The sequence below is a fragment of the Pantherophis guttatus genome, chromosome 12 (genome assembly GCF_059756535.1).
Source record: "Pantherophis guttatus breed Tessera chromosome 12, ASM5975653v1, whole genome shotgun sequence".
In the NCBI taxonomy this organism is placed as follows: domain Eukaryota; kingdom Metazoa; phylum Chordata; class Lepidosauria; order Squamata; family Colubridae; genus Pantherophis; species Pantherophis guttatus.
Window position 1 is genome coordinate 10,748,947 of NC_142074.1, and position 16,042 is coordinate 10,764,988.

Sequence of the window (16,042 nt, forward strand, 5' to 3'; positions counted from 1 at the left end):
TCCCCCCCCCACCAATCGGAGCCCGGCCGTGTTTTCCCGACGGGCGTCACCCAGGATACTCTCCATGTTGGACATGGCGGCGCTTCAGGTGCGGGCCTGGGTCGAACGACGGCGGAAAACACAGCGAGGCGGCTCGGTGCCGGCGACCTGTTGGGTTTCTCGCCTTTCTGTCAGCAGCGGGCTTCCTGCTTCCGCCTCCGCCCGGCGAGCTCCACTCCCCGCCTCTTCCGTCAACATCACGTCACGCGGAGCTTGACGAACAGAAAAGAGGAGGAGAGAAGAGGCGGTTGAGGGGATTGGCCGAGGCGCATGCGCACAATGGGAGCGCCGTCTTTGGCAGCTACGGAGGCGGCCACGGCGCGAGGCTCCTCCTCCCAGCCAAGTTTCGTTTTCCTTGATGACGTCACCGGGAAAGGAGGAGACTGCGCCCTATCGGAAAGAAGAGGCAACTGCAGCCTTGGGCGCTTCTCAACCGGTTATAACCTAGTGACGGGCGAGAGTTCCCATCATCCCCTGCCAAGGAGGATCAAGATGGGATATGTAGTGTTTCTCTGCTACAGGGAAGGAGCCTTGGGCGAGCGAGGCAGGTCTGGTTCCCCTAAATCCCAGGGACTGGTCCTTCCAGATTTAGGGGAATCCACTGATCAATGGCCATTTGGTTAATCAGAGAAGGGGATTTTTAGTGCTCGGTCTTACAGAGGAGGCTGCACCACATCGGACTTCAGCGCCATCCCCCACCTGCCCCCCCCCCCAGTGGGGATTTGGGGAGTTTTGAAATCTGCATCTGTAGCCCATTTGGAGGAAAGCAAGCGACCCACTTCATCACTGCCCCCAGATTGGTCTGCAGAACAGATCGTACACCGGTGTCTCTCAAACCTCGGCGGGTTTAAGCTGGGTGGACTTCAACTCTCAGGATTGCCCAGAATTCTGGACGTTGAAGCCCACCTCTCTTTAAATTCTCGAGGTGGAGAAGCGCCGATACAGACCCCGCATCGCTAGAGACCGTTCTGCCTGACTTTAGCTCGACTGGACACAATTGGGTTTCCCCTACTTTTATTTATGGAGATTACTTCCACGTAGCTCATGCACAACGAATTGTCTTTTTTCCAACGAAGTAAAAGCATCGGGTTTAAAAGTGATATGCATTTTTCTTGCATGCCCTGCCTTATTTTGGTGGCCCCGATTTTTTCCGTCACCGGGAAAGGAGGAGGCTGCGCCCTATCGGGAAGAGGCAACTGCAGGGCTTGGACGCTTCTCAACCGGGTATAACCTAGAGACGGGCGAGAGTTCTCATCATCCCCGTTCTGCCTGACTTTAGCTCGACTGGACACAATTGGGTTTCCCCTAATTTTTATTTATGGAGGTTACTTCCACGTAGCTCATGCACAACGAATTGTCTTTTTCCCAACGAAGTAAAAGCAACGGGTTTAAAAGGGATATGCATTTTTCTTGGACGCCCTGCCTTATTTTGGTGGCCCCGATTTTTCTGTAAATAAACAAATCGATATAGCAACCAACGTGCCCATTTGTCTCAATCGTCCCCGTGAACGAATGAATGAATGAATGAATGAATGGAGCTCGACTCAGCCTCTTTTCTTCGGCCCCGCCCAGGGGCGGTCGTATTTGGAACGACCCGAATGGCTAACCCGCCTCCAGTTTATTTGCATGCCTCTCGGTGATAGGTTGGTTAGGCTGGCGTATTAGCGCGCAGATTTAAATTTGAACTATTCAGAATAGTTTTGAGCGCGTTTGGGCGAAATCATGGCGGAGCTTGGAGATTTGAACCCGGAGCAAATAGAAGAGTACCGCAGGTATTTCCCGAGGGGTGCAGGTATGGGGAAGGGGCGCCTCCTGATTTGCTCCTGGCAAGCCGCTTCTTTGTGGAGGGGCTTCGCAGGTGTGGGGGATCCTACATCCCTATATTCATCTTCCTTTTTTTTTCTGCTAAGAGAGTCTCCCGAAAGGTGCTTTTCTTCAAAAGGCAACTAGACTTTATTCTTTTTTTCCTTTGAAAACGAAAAGCACCTTTGGGACAGCCGTGACCTAGATGATTAAGAATCTCCATAAATACTAAGGGGGTCTTTTATCAATGGGAGCTGGCTAAGGGTTAAACCAGCAGAATTATTTGGGGGGGGGGGGAAAGAATGAGAATGTCGGTCCTGCCTCCGCTCCTGGCTTTTAAGTAAGAACGATCCTTGACTCCGGTTGGTGAGAAAGGTATCGTTTACTTGAAGGTTAAGCAGAATACAATAAAGCAAAGCCAGAACTGGAGTTTGCTTCCCCATTGTTTCCCCCCTCCCCCTTGTCCAATCGGTTTTGAATAAGTTGTTTTGGGAACTGCAGCTGCATTCTTCCTATAGGCCAGCTCTACTCTGCCCCCATACTCTCTTAGCTTTCCCTTTTCCCTGTAGGCGCACCCCCTCCTATTTTCTCCACAACTGTGTGAGGTGGGTTGGGCTGAAGGAGGGATTGGCCCAAAGTCACCCATTCTGTTATGTCTTAAGGCAGTCTCCTGGTTTCTAGGCCAGTGCCTTAACCACTGACTGCCTTTAGTGTTTGGTGAACCAAGCCAACTGTGATTTATTCTGCAAGATATGGCTAAGCAAAGCACAGCTTGGAATAATGATCTCCAATTCCCCATCCAGTTCTGGGCATCTCTTGTTTAAAACAAGATGGGAATTTAGCCACTCTATGGACAAAGTATCAGAGTTTGTTGCAGAAATTAAATCCAGAAAACACACACAAGTAAACTGATTCAGCAGGATTGATTTAAATAAGAAACTTCTTTATATACAAGAATATATATACCCGTGATGGCGAACCTATGGCACACGTGCCACAGGTGGCACGCGGAGCCATATTGGTGGGCACACGAGCTGACCTCTGGCGCACATGCGAGTCCCGGCCAGTTGATTTTCAGGTTTTCTGGACCCACCGGAAGTTAGGAAACACAGTTTCCAGCCTCTGGAGGGCCTCTGGGAGGATGAGGAAGTCTTTCACTCTCCCCAGGCTTCAGAGCTTTTCTAGGAGCCTGAGGAGAGCGAATATGGCCTTCCCCACCCCCCTGGAGGACCTCCGGAGGCCGGAAACAGCTCGTTTCTTGACTTCAGGTGGGACCGGAAGGCCCGTTTTTCGCTCTCCCCAGGCTCCAGAGCCTTTCTAGGATCTCTTTCTAGGAGGGCGAAAACAGCATTCCCCACCCCTCCAGAGGCCGGAAATAGCCCATTTCCTGACTTCCAGTCCCACCGGAAGTCTGGTGGCCTGCCGTGCCATCGCATGCCAAAAGTCAGGGAGAGCACGGGGGGGGCACGTGGATGTGTGTTGGCCGGGGCACATAGAATTATGGGTGTGGGCACATGTATGCGTGACCGCACTCCCCCCGCTTTTGGCACTCGATGGCAAAAAGGTTAGCCATCACTGATATATACAATACCAACAGCAGAGAACAGTTTCATTTCAGCTCAGATCAGCAGACAAGTTCACACTGGTTTCAGTTTCAGTTCTCAGCACAGCACGGAGCTGAGCCACGCCCAGCCTCCAAACTGCTTCAGCTCCTATTGGCTGATTTAGTTGCTATGACTGTTCATTGGCTGACTTTGTTACCATGTCTCTGCCAGTTCATGAATAATCTGACACTCCTCCCTTCATGACTGGAAGAGACATAAATCCAATTAACTTAATATTCTTTCCATGGTGCACTCCACCCAATGGCTTGGTCATTATGTCTGCCAAATTGTCCTCTGAAGAACAGTGAAGCAAGCTAATCAATTAACATTTTATGGCTTCCCTGACATTACAATCTTTAATGTCCACATGCTTGCTTCTATTCTTTACTCCGTCACCTGTTGCCATTTTAAAGCAGGCAGCATTATCTTCATACACAGCTTCATTTACCTTTACATTTAAATCCTGTAACAGCTGTATATATCAGGTTACCTCTGAACAGAGTTCAGATAAAGCAATAAATTCTGCCTCCGCAGTAGAAATGTTGACAGTTGTTTGCTTCCTGGACTTCCAACCAATTAAAGCCCCTCCAAACAATACTACAATCCCAGAATTGGACTTTCTGGTTTTTACATCAGTTGCATAATCACTATCAACATAGCATTTCAGTTTTAATTCTTCAGAGACCTGTATTTGAAGACCCAAATTCACAGTTCCCTTCAAATACCCGAGAATCCTTTTTACACGTATCCAATGCAATTGCGTTGGTGCAGCAGTAAAGCGACTCAAGATGCTTACTGCACAAGTCTGGACCACTGTGACAGATATAACAGGCTCCCTATTGCTGACTGATACATCTCTTGATCACAGGCTTCAATTTCGTCCTCACCCAAACTGTTATGAAAATCTGTGCTCATAGGTGTTGGAGCAGTATTACCATCTTTCATGTTATATTTCCAACAACTGTTCAATTTTTCTTTTTTGACTGAGAACATAACCAACTTTCTTAGTTTTTTGTATCTCTACACCGAGATAATTTTGCGTTTCTCCAAAATTCTTTAGTTCAAATTTCTTTTCTAACTTATTAGCAAATTCTTTTACCTGTGATACATCCTTTGCAATGAAACAAAGATCATCCACAAATTCTAATAGTTTACAATCTCCACCTTGTAACTTTCCAGTGTATATGCAACCATCAGCCTTGCAACTCTTGAACCCAAGACCCTTCAATGCAGTATCTAAACATATATTCCAATTCCTGGCTGACTGCTTCAGCCCATAAATGGCCTTGTTCAATTTATACACCATGTTAGGCCTTTTACTTTCATCCCCTGGTGCCTGAATCATGTAAATTTCCTCCTCTAATTCTGCACTGAGCAATGCAGTGGTTATGTCAAAATGCCAAATTTTATGGCCATGTGCCGCTGCCTACTCTAGTGGCAGCCTGATGCGTTTGCTCTTTACAGTTGGCGCAAATACCTCATCATAGTGTACATTTTTCATATGTGAAAAACCTTGTGCCACTAACCTTGATGGTAGTGATGGCTAATCTTTTTGCCGTCGTGTGCCAAAAGTGTGGGGAGGTCGCGGGTGTGCGTGCCCACACCCATAATTCAATGCCCCTGCGCATGTTGCGCGACCCCCCCGCACTCCCCCCGCTTTTGGCATGCAACGGTAAAAAGGTTACTGGTGGGCCTGTTAGGCACATTTTTTGCCCTCCCCAGGCTCTGGAGGCTTTCTTAGAGCCTGTGGAGGGCGAAAACAGCCTCCCCCACCCTCCCAGAGGCCCTCCAGAGGCCGGAAATGGCAGTTTCCCAACTTCCGATGGGCCCAGAAGGCCCGAAAATCAGCTGGCTGGGGCATGCATGCGCGCTGGAGCTGAACTAGGGCAATGTTTGCGTGCCCACAGATATGGCTCCACGTGCCATCTGTGGCACGCGTGCATTAGGTTCGCCATCACTGCTTTATACTATACCTCATTATTAAGTAGTACATTCCTCTTGTATACCCACTTGCATCCTACAGCTTTGCTACTCTGTAGCAAAGTCATAGATGTGAACACGTTATGTTCATCCATGGATTTCATTTCCTTGTCCATGGCTTCTTTCCACTTTACTTGTTCAATTCTAGGTAATGCCAATACTTCCTTATAATTTCTTGGCTCACACCATACATTACACACCTTTACTAGCAGAATACCTGTCAAGTGGAATCCCTTTGTTCCATCGCTCTGACCTGCATATCATTGACTGCTCCTGTGTTTCAACCCTCTCTTGCTTCAAATCTTTTTCAGCTTCTCCCTGAATGCTGACATCATCACTAAGTGGATCACTGTCACTAAGTGAATCATTCCATAAATTTGCATCAATTCTTTTTCAGTTTTGCTCTGCAAAGCTAGCAGACCTGGAAATCACTATTCTTTTGCTCCCATCACTAAAGTGATAGCTTCTAGAACCTGGCTCATAGGCCATAAACTTGAGCTTTCTAGCTTTTGGTTGTCCCTTTCTTCTAATTGCTTTTGGAATATGGACCCATGCATTACTACCAAAAACCCTTAAATGTGCCAGAGATGGTTTTCTCCCATATAACACTGCATATGGAGTATCATTAATGGATGAACTCCACAGCCTATTAATAAAAGAATTAGCAGTCAACATAGCTTCACCCCCAATATGACCTGATCAAACCAGAGTCCTCCAGCAGTGATTCCTTCATGGTTTGTAAGACTCCATTCTGCCTCTCAACTACACCATTCTCAGCTGCTGCATACAGATTTGTGCATCTGTGTTTTATTCCTAACTGTGCCAACCATTGGTGAAAACTTGTTGACATGAATTCTGAACCTCTGTCAGTCTGCAGCTTACTTACCTGTTGTTTATATCTTCTTTCTAGGAAGCTTACCCATTGCTTCAATTTCTGTAGCACCTCCATTTTCCTCTTTAGTAAATAGCAGAACCCAAACTTGCTGTAGTCATCTACAATGACCAGCGCATACTTTGCTCCTCCCAAACTGGCTTGCATTGGTCCAGTCAAATCTGCATGTACCAGCTCTAGAGCTCTTGTTGTCTGCCTTGTGTTATAGTTGCTTACTGGAAATGCTTTGGACTTTGATGATTTGCATACTGCACAGTCCAGGTATCAGGGGTGAAATGCTCCCGGTTCGGACCGGATCGCCCAATCCGGTAGCGATGGAGGCGGGTGGTTCGGAGAACCGGTAGCAAAAATCCCTGCCCCCCCCCCCCATGCCCAGCTGAGCCATGCAATCATCAGAGGCTTTCCCCCCCCCCCCCCCAATTTTTAAAAGCATTTTTTCTACAACCTCTTCGGCTGAAAAAATGCTTTTAAAACTTTTAAAAAAGCCTCTGATGATCGCGGCTCAGCTGGGATCTTCAAAGGCTTTTAAAACCATTTTTTCTACCACCTCTTCGGTGAAGAGGTGGTAAAAAAATGCTTTTAAAAGTAAAACAAAAAACGCCCACCCAGTCAAATTAAACCCACCCCCCATCAAGTCACGCCCACAGAACCGGTAGTAACAAATTTTAGATTTCACCACTGCCAAGTATGCTTTACATCCCTTTAAATGTAATCCTTCTCCAAACTCTGGTCCATCTTTTGCAAAACTCGGAAGCTAGCATGGCCAAGCTTTCTGTGCAAGAGATGAACACATGAATCGTGTTGTGGTACATTTCCAAATGTTTGTGCACCTTTTGTCTTGCAACACATAAAGATTATCCTTTTTTATGCCCTTTGCAAATGTGGTCTCAAATCCTTGCTTGTCTAAACTAGAGACACTCAGCAAATTACGCTCCATTTCAGGCATACATAATATATCATTAAACCTCGTTTCCAGATATGGAATTTGCACACTGCCACTTCCAATGACTTTAGCCTTTGGCCATTTGCCAAGGCTACTGCATTTCCAGCAGCTGGATCCATTCTGAAAAACAATTTAGAATTGTTAACAATTGTTCGACTTGCCCCACTGTCTATCAACCAGTTGTCTCTGCTATGCAATAGCTAACTTTGGCAACAGCAACCTGTCCATCTTGCAATTGTCTTCCTTGCAAACAGCTTTTCTTTTGCAAACAGTTCTTTAAATGTGTTGTTTCACCACAAATGAAGCACAGCCTCTGTTGCTTCTGTTGTTCTTCTATCCCAAACGAAGCAGAGAGCTTTCTTTAAATTCAACAGCAGCCATCCTGCAAGCTTTCTCTGCCTTGTTCTCTTATTTAACACAGGCAGTCTCTCAGTTTAATTACAGTTTAGTCTTTCTGTGTGCTCTGGGCCCATAACTTATCAGAGTTTGTTGCAGAAATTAAATCCAGAAAATGCACACAGGTAAACTGATTCAGCAGGATTGATTTAAATAAGAAACTTCTTTATATATAAGAATATATATACAATACCAAAAGCAGAGAACAGTTTCATTTCAGCTCAAATCAGCAGACAAGTTCACACTGGTTTCAGTTTCAGTTCTCAGCACAGCACGGAGCTGAGATATGCCCAGCCTCCAAACTGTTTCAGCTCCTATTGGCTGATTTAGTTGATATGCCTATTCATTGGCTGACCTTGTTACCATGTCTCTGCCAGTTCATGAATAATCTGACACAAAGTCCTGTTTGCTAATAAAGTCAGCGAAGAACCTTGACTGCATCTATTGCTTTAAAAAAAAAAAAATCTAGAGTGAGAGGGAGGCTATGTTTGGAACTGCATCCTCAATTATTTGGAAGTAAGCCTTGTTGAAAGCTTTTGCTGAAGGTAAAGAATACCGTATTTTTTGGAGTATAAGACGCACTGGACTATAAGACGCATCTACCTTTTTTGGTGAGGAAAAGAAGAAAAAGAAATCTGCCTCTGAGCAATTTTGCCTCGTTCCAAGGCAACGAGTTTCAAGCTATGCTGAAAACGAAAATGAAAATAAAGCAGGCTGTTCGCCTCGTTGCAGCAAACAGTCTGCTTTACTTTCATTTTCGTTTTCAGCATAGCTTGATTAGCACAAGGGAAAAAAATCTGCTGCAGCAATTTAGCTCCTTGGAGCAAGCAACAGAGCCCTGCGCAAAACCTCTGAGAGCAAATCAGCTGAGTGTCAGGAGGCCGATCCAATCAACTTGTGCTAAAGGCTGTACTGAAGCGGAAAGGAGCTGTTTTTTCTTGCTGTTTGCTGCAAGGAGATAATTGCTGGGAAGCAGAGGCCAAAGGGTGGAGGCCAGTGGGTGGGCGGGGCTACATTCAGTGTATAAGACACACCTAAATTTTCACCCCCTTTTAGAGGGGAAAAGGGTGTGTCTTATACTCCGAAAAATACGGTAATTTTGCCAGGCTGTCTTCTTGAGGCTGTGGAATACATTTACAACCAGCCCACCTCTAATAGTAGAACTCCCATGTCTAAGAGGAGGAAGGAGAAAGAAGATAATATATAATACGAAAGGAGAATTTGTGGATTTTCAGATTTGCAGGCTCGCATGGCTTTAATACAGGTAGCCCTCGATTTATGACCACAATTGAGCCCAACATTTCTGTTGCTAAATGAGACAATTGTTAAGTGAATTATGCTCCATTTTACGACTTTTCTTGCTGCATTTGTTAATTGAATCACTGCAGTTAAGTTAGTAGCATAGTTGTTAAGTGAATCTGGCTTCCCTAAATTAACTTTCCTGGTCAGAAGGTTGCAAATGGGGATAATGTGACCCTGGGACACTACAAGTGTCATAAATATGAGTTATCAGTTGCCAACTGTCCAAATTTTGACCACAGGGATACTGCAACAGTCGTGTGAAGAACGTCATAAGTCATTTTTTTCAGTGCCGTTGTGACTTTAAATGGTCACTAAATGAACTGTTGTAAGTTGACGACTACCTGTAGAAGTAAGCGCTACTACTATCACCCACCTCTGAATCCAAGGCACTTATGCTGCATAGGCAGAAAGCGCTAAAATCTCTTCCGTGTCCTTTATTTTTCTGCCCTTGAGTGGGGTTTCTTTCGGGTGTGTTTCTGACTACAGAACTGTCTCTTGATTTTACAGATCTGTGTCCCAAGCCAAGGAGGAGGCCCGAAATGGGAACCTGGAAGCATCTATCCACTTGTTCCAACAGGCTCTTGAAATCCATTTCAGTGAAAAGCTGACCGCGAACATTAAAAAGTTGGAGGAAGCCCTAGCTTCTCTGGCTGTGGAGGAGGAGGAGGACGATGATGGCTTTGTGGATGTGTGTCAGAGTGGACTCATGCTGTATGGAGAAATGCACGATAAGCTTTTTGACTATCAGAGAGAAGGCGTTGCTTTTTTGTACAAGTTATATCGAGACAGAAGGAAGGGCGGCATCCTGGCAGATGACATGGGACTCGGGAAGACCATTCAGATCATTACCTTCCTCTCCGGAATGTTTGACGCAAAACTCATCTGTTCCGTGTTGCTGATTCTCCCAGCCACCCTTCTTAACAATTGGGTGAAAGAGTTTGCCAAGTGGACCCCAGGCCTGCGAGTGAAAGTTTTTCATGGGACCAACAAAGCTGAACGTAACAGGTCTCTGGAGCGGATCCAGAGGAGAAGGGGCGTCTTGCTCACAACCTACCAGATGCTCCTCAACAGCTGGCCGCAGCTTTCTAGCTTTGGTGGGAAAGAGTTTGTTTGGGACTATATCATTCTGGATGAAGCCCATAAAATCAAAACTCCATCTGCCAAAACGACAAAATCTGTGTATGCCATTCCTTCCAAAAACCGCATCCTTCTCACAGGGACTCCGGTTCAAAACAATCTCAAAGAACTTTGGGCTCTTTTTGATTTTGCTTGTCAAGGCTCGCTTTTGGGTACCAGCAAAACCTTTCGGATGGAATATGAGAACCCCATCACAAGAGCCAGGGCAAAAGACGCCACTCCTGGAGAGAAAGCTCTGGGACTTAAAATCTCAGAAAATCTGATGTCCATCATAAAGCCATATTTTCTGAGACGGACTAAAGATGAGCTCCAGAAGAAGAAAAAGGCTGAACTTCCAAACCATCTTCCTGGAAACCAAAGCAAAGATCTTGCTCCCACCATGCCTTCACTTCCTCGAAAGAACGAGTTCATTATATGGGCGTTCTTATCACCCATACAAGAGGAAATATATAGAAATTTTATATCTTTGGATCATATCAAGGAGCTGTTGTTGTCTACCAGGTCTCCACTGGCTGAGTTGACTGTCCTGAAGAAGCTCTGTGATCACCCAAGGCTCTTGTCAAATCGAGCATGTAGTCAACTAGGCCTGGAAGCATCCAATTATAGCGAACAAGATGTTGGTGAAAATGACCTTAGTGAGCTCCCAGACATGAAAAGGAGTATTGGGCATGTTTCTGATGAGATGCTGATTCAGGAGTCTGGAAAGTTGAGCTTCCTTGTGGCGCTGCTGGAAAGACTGCAAGACGAGGGACATAGAACTCTGGTGTTCTCCCTATCGCGAAAAATGTTGGACATTATAGAGCGTGTCTTAACTCACAGGGGATTTAAGCTCATGCGCGTTGATGGGACAGTGACCCAGTTGGCAGAACGAGAGAAGAGAATTGGCATGTTTCAGAAAGATGGAGACTACTCTGTCTTTTTGCTTACTACTCAAGTTGGTGGGGTTGGTTTAACCTTAACAGCTGCTAGCCGTGTGGTGATTTTTGATCCTAGCTGGAATCCAGCTACAGATGCCCAAGCTGTGGACCGAGCTTACAGGATTGGCCAAAAAGAGAATGTCATAATCTACCGTCTGATTACCTGTGGGACAGTAGAAGAGAAGATTTATAGAAGACAAGTCTTCAAGGATTCCTTAATACGTCAAAGCACGGGCGATAAGAAAAATCCCTATCGCTATTTCACTGTGCAAGAGCTAAAGGAGTTGTTCATATTGGAAGACACGCGAAGCTCGGCCACACAGTTACAACTGCAGTCCTTGCATGCCACCCAAAGAAAAACAGATACTAAGCTGGATGAACACATTGCATACCTCCATGCGCTAGATATATTTGGCATTTCTGACCATGATTTGATGTACACACGTGACACAGCACATGATGATGAAGCCGAAAATGAAGAAGCCCATAGGTACATTGAACACAGAGTCCAAAAAGCCCAAGAGTTGGTACAACTAGAATCTCAGTTGAATGACCAGCACATGAGAAATATCAGAAACACGACTGAAGGAGCATGGCTGAGAGATATAGACTCATCCACCCAGCCAAAAACAAAACCATCCAAGTCTTCACCAAGTGAAATTCTTGGGCCATCTATGTCCGAAAGGACAAACCCGATAGTCATGGAATCACCCATTCCATCCATGAAGAAATCACCAACTCCTCCTCCAACTCCCATGGTTATCCCGCCTGTATTTATTAGTCCTGTCGTCAGTAATGAAGTTATTGATCTTACAAGCGACGATGACAACGATGTTGTTAGTGATATGGTCAATTTGAGCTCTAAAATGACCAGTCTGGTTGTTGAAGACATGGATGATGAGCAAATGCTTCAGATTATTTCTAATACGGAAGATGCTTTGCCTTCTGAGGAGAAAGAACAATTTCCCAGCTTCCAAGTGTGTGAACTAAAGCCTGGGACAGGTCTTGTGTCCCCTTTTCAGAATCATTCAGTATCTAACAAGGAGAACTACAGTCCTGAATCCAGCGCAATCTCTGAACTGCCTGCCCAGGATAAGGATGATGAGCAACTGGTTTTGCATACAATCAATACGGAAGTTCTGCACTTCAAAAACAAAGAGTATCAACCAACCAGACTGCAAGCAGATGAGCAAAACGAGAGTCTAAATGTTGTATCTTCTCTTCTCCAAGCTACTTCATTATCTATCGAAGGCAGTGTCAACTCTGAATCCAAAATTATCTCTTGCGATCCATCTCTAGAAACAAGAAATGAGCTTAAAGATGTCCAGATGAAACTGCTGCAGGACTCCATTGTGTACCCTTCAGATGGTGGCATGCACCAAACTGAGTCTGACATGTCACTTGATGTTCTTCATGGAGATGCCTGCGAAATTAAGGAACCAGATGCTGTGGCACCACTTGAGACCATAGTTAGCAAAATGACAGAAAGCATCACATTGCAAAAATCTGACACGACAGAACCTACGCAATTCAAGTCTCTTGATATTTCCTCTCACTATCAGCACAGGAGAAATATCACAAACACGTCTGAAGGAGCATCGCTAAGAGATATAGAATCATCCACCCAGCCAAAAACAAAACCATCCAAGTCTTCACCAGGTGACACTCTTGGGCCATCCATGTCTGAAAGGACAAACCCAATAGTTGTGGCATCACCCATTCCATCCATGAAGAAATCACCAACCCCTCCTCCAACTCCTGTGGTTACCCCACCTGTATTTATTAGTCCTGCCCTCAGTAACAAAGTGATTGAACTTGTAAGCCATGATGACAATGATGTTGTTGATGATATGGTCAATTTGAGCTCTAAAATGACCAGTCTGGTTGTTGAAGACGTGGATGATGAGCAAATACTTCAGATTATTTCTAATACGGAAGATGCTTTGCCTTCTGAGGAGAAAGAACAATTTCCCAGCTTCCAAGTGTGTGAACTAAAGCCTGGGACAGGTCTTGTGTCCCCTTTTCAGAATCATCCAGTATCTAACAAGGAGGACTACAGTCCTGAATCCAGCGCAATCTCTGAACTGCCTGCCCAGGATAAGGATGATGAGCAACTGGTTTTGCATACAATCAATACGGAAGTTCTGCACTTCAAAAACAAAGAGTATCAACCAACCAGACTGCAAGCAGATGAGCAAAATGAGAGTCTAAATGTTGTATCTTCTCTTCTCCAAGCTACTTCATTATCTATCGAAGGCAGTGTCAACTCTGAATCCAAAATGATCTCTTGCGATCCATCTCCAGAAACAAGAAATGAGCTTAAAGATGTCCAGATGCAGGACTCCATTGTGTACCCTTCAGATGGTGGCATGCACCAAACTGAGTCTGACATGTCACTTGATGTTCTTCATGGAGATGCCTGCGAAATTAAGGAACTAGATGCTGTGGCACCACTTGAGACCATAGTTAGCAAAATGACAGAAAGCATCACATTGCAAAAATCTGACACGAGAGAAACTACGCAATTCAAGTCTCTTGATATTTCCTCTCACTATCAGCACAGGAGAAATATCACAAACACGTCTGAAGGAGCATCGCTAAGAGATATAGAATCATCCACCCAGCCAAAAACAGAACCATCCAAGTCTTCACCAGGTGACACTCTTGGGCCATCCATGTCTGAAAGGACAAACCCAACAGTTGTGGCATCACCTATTCCATCCATGAAGAAATCACCAACCCCTCCTCCAACTCCTGTGGTTACCCCACCTGTATTTATTAGTCCTGCCCTCAGTAACAAAGTGATTGAACTTGTAAGCCATGATGACAATGAAGTTGTTGATGATATGGTCAATTTGAGCTCTAAAATGACCAGTCTGGTTGTTGAAGACGTGGATGATGAGCAAATGCTTCAGATTATTTCTAATACGGAAGATGCTTTGCCTTCTGAGGAGAAAGAACATTTTCCCAGCTTCCAAGTGTGTGAACTAAAGCCTGGGACAGGTCTTGTGTCCCCTTTTCAGAATCATCCAGTATCTAACAAGGAGGACTACAATCCTGAATCCAGCGCAATCTCTGAACTGCCTGCCCAGGATAAGGATGATGAGCAACTGGTTTTGCATACAATCAATACGGAAGTTCTGCACTTCAAAAACAAAGAGTATCAACCAACCAGACTGCAAGCAGATGAGCAAAATGAGAGTCTAAATGTTGTATCTTCGCTTCTCCAAGCTACTTCATTATCTATCGAAGGCAGTGTCAACTCTGAATCCAAAATGATCTCTTGCAATCCATCTCCAGAAGCAAGAAATGAGCTTAAAGATGTCCACATGAAACTGCTGCAGGACTCCATTGCGTACTCTTCAGATGGTGGCATGCACCAAACTGAGTCTGACATGTCACTTGATGGTCTTCATGGAGATGCCTGCGAAATTAAGGAACCAGATGCTGTGGCACCACAGGATACCATGCTTAGCAAAATGACAGAAAGCAACTCACTGCAGAACTCTGACAGAAGAGAAACTGCGCAGTTCAAGTCTCTTGATATTTCCTCTCACTATCAGGTCAATTTCAACCTTGCCCTGGAGGATTCTGAGAATGAACCACAAACCTTCGCAGAAGAACACATGTCATTAGAGGAGACAGAAAATGTAGGATTCCAGCTGAGGTTAGATAGCTACTGTAGCTCTGGAACTGAATCAGTTGGGAGAGAACATGGGAGTCACAGAGGCCTCCAGGCTGGCAATGGTGCAGAGGGCTCTGTGGTCATGGACGATTCCAACGGTCCATGTGATAGTAGAGACAGTTTTGGGCTGGGGAAAAAGAAGCGTCCTGCAATTATTGTGTCGGATGAGGAAGAGGAACATGATGAATTAATAGATGAACTGGATGAGGACAAGCCAGAGGGAATTTGTATGTCCACGCCAAAGACCAACAGGCCGATTTGTTTTTCTCCAAGGATCAAATTGAGTGGAAGAAGATCAACAGCTTCTCGTCGATCCCTCTTCGATGTGGTCTTGGAAGAAGTGGAGGGTGCAGCCGAAGAAGCAGGAACTGCCAGCAATGTATCTAATGACGTTCAGCATGAGTTTGAAGAAGAGCTAACCCAAAATTACATTGAGCAAATGTCAGAGGAAGCGGAGCCATCGGGAGAAACGCTGGATTCTGAGAGAGAGCCTAGCCATTTTCAGGATACAGACTCTTCAAGAGGAGAATCTTTTCCCTGAAGTCGCAATATAGAGGGAATCTGATCCTTCTGAAAAAAAGAAAGCCCTTAGGTTACTGAGCTTGAGTTGAATGTTTGCTCTGAAGACTTGTTCCTACGGTTGATTTTGTTTTGGAGAGCCAGCTGCTGAAAATTAAATATACAGTATATTTTGGTCTATCTTAGCAGACTCTTTTAGTTCTTTATTATGCTTTGCTGCCTTTCGTTTCAAAGAGAGTTCAATTTTTATCAATCACCTTCGTGGGTACGGCCAACGTGCTGGAATTTGGAGACTTAATTCCCCTTGAGTTAGCTAATCTTTGATTGGGCTGTATCACTTGAGACTTTTATTCCAACAATGAGGCCTGGGTCTCAATCAATCATTCATTCAATCAATCAATCAATCCCAATGATGCAGGAATGACATACCAGAGAAGGCTTTTAATAACATCTAGCAATGACAATTTGACTCATATGATCCGGTAGTAACGACTTCTAGCACATAGAAAATGCTTAGACCAGTGTTTTCCAATTTTGGCAACTTTAAGATGTTTGGATTTTAAGTCCCAGAATTCTTCACCCAACTTGAGTGGGGAATTCTGGGATTTGAAGTCCACACAGTTTAAAGTTGGCAAGATTGAAAAACTCTGGCTTAGACGTTGCCAAAAAAGGTTAAAATGTGACTGTTTCTTTCATCAGATAATAGGAATAGCTTGAGCAATTGAAAGTAATTTTCCTTTTTTTTAAAATATCCCAATTGTGCTTTTTTCCCCCACCCATTTTTTTATACAAATAACCAGTTGTTGACTTACAAGTACAATTGAA

General features: G+C 44.8%; 1 protein-coding gene across 1 annotated transcript; it reads left to right on the forward strand.

Moving 5' to 3' along the window:
- Positions 1–1,701: 1,701 nt before the first annotated feature.
- LOC117658669 (uncharacterized) lies at positions 1,702–15,402 on the forward strand. Its single transcript, XM_087877405.1, has 2 exons — positions 1,702–1,811; positions 9,467–15,402. Exons 1-2 carry the CDS (start codon positions 1,762–1,764, stop codon positions 15,237–15,239), a joined length of 5,823 nt encoding a protein of 1,940 aa, XP_087733531.1. The 5' UTR covers positions 1,702–1,761; the 3' UTR covers positions 15,240–15,402.
- Positions 15,403–16,042: the final 640 nt, after the last annotated feature.

Coding starts and splice junctions, on each gene's coding strand:
- LOC117658669 (XM_087877405.1), top strand. CDS start 1,762: ATGGCGGAGCTTGGAGATTTGAACCCGGAGCAAATAGAAGAGTACCGC. Junction 1,812..9,466: donor CAAATAGAAGAGTACCGCAG/GTATTTCCCGAG, acceptor TTGATTTTACAG/ATCTGTGTCCCAAGCCAAGG.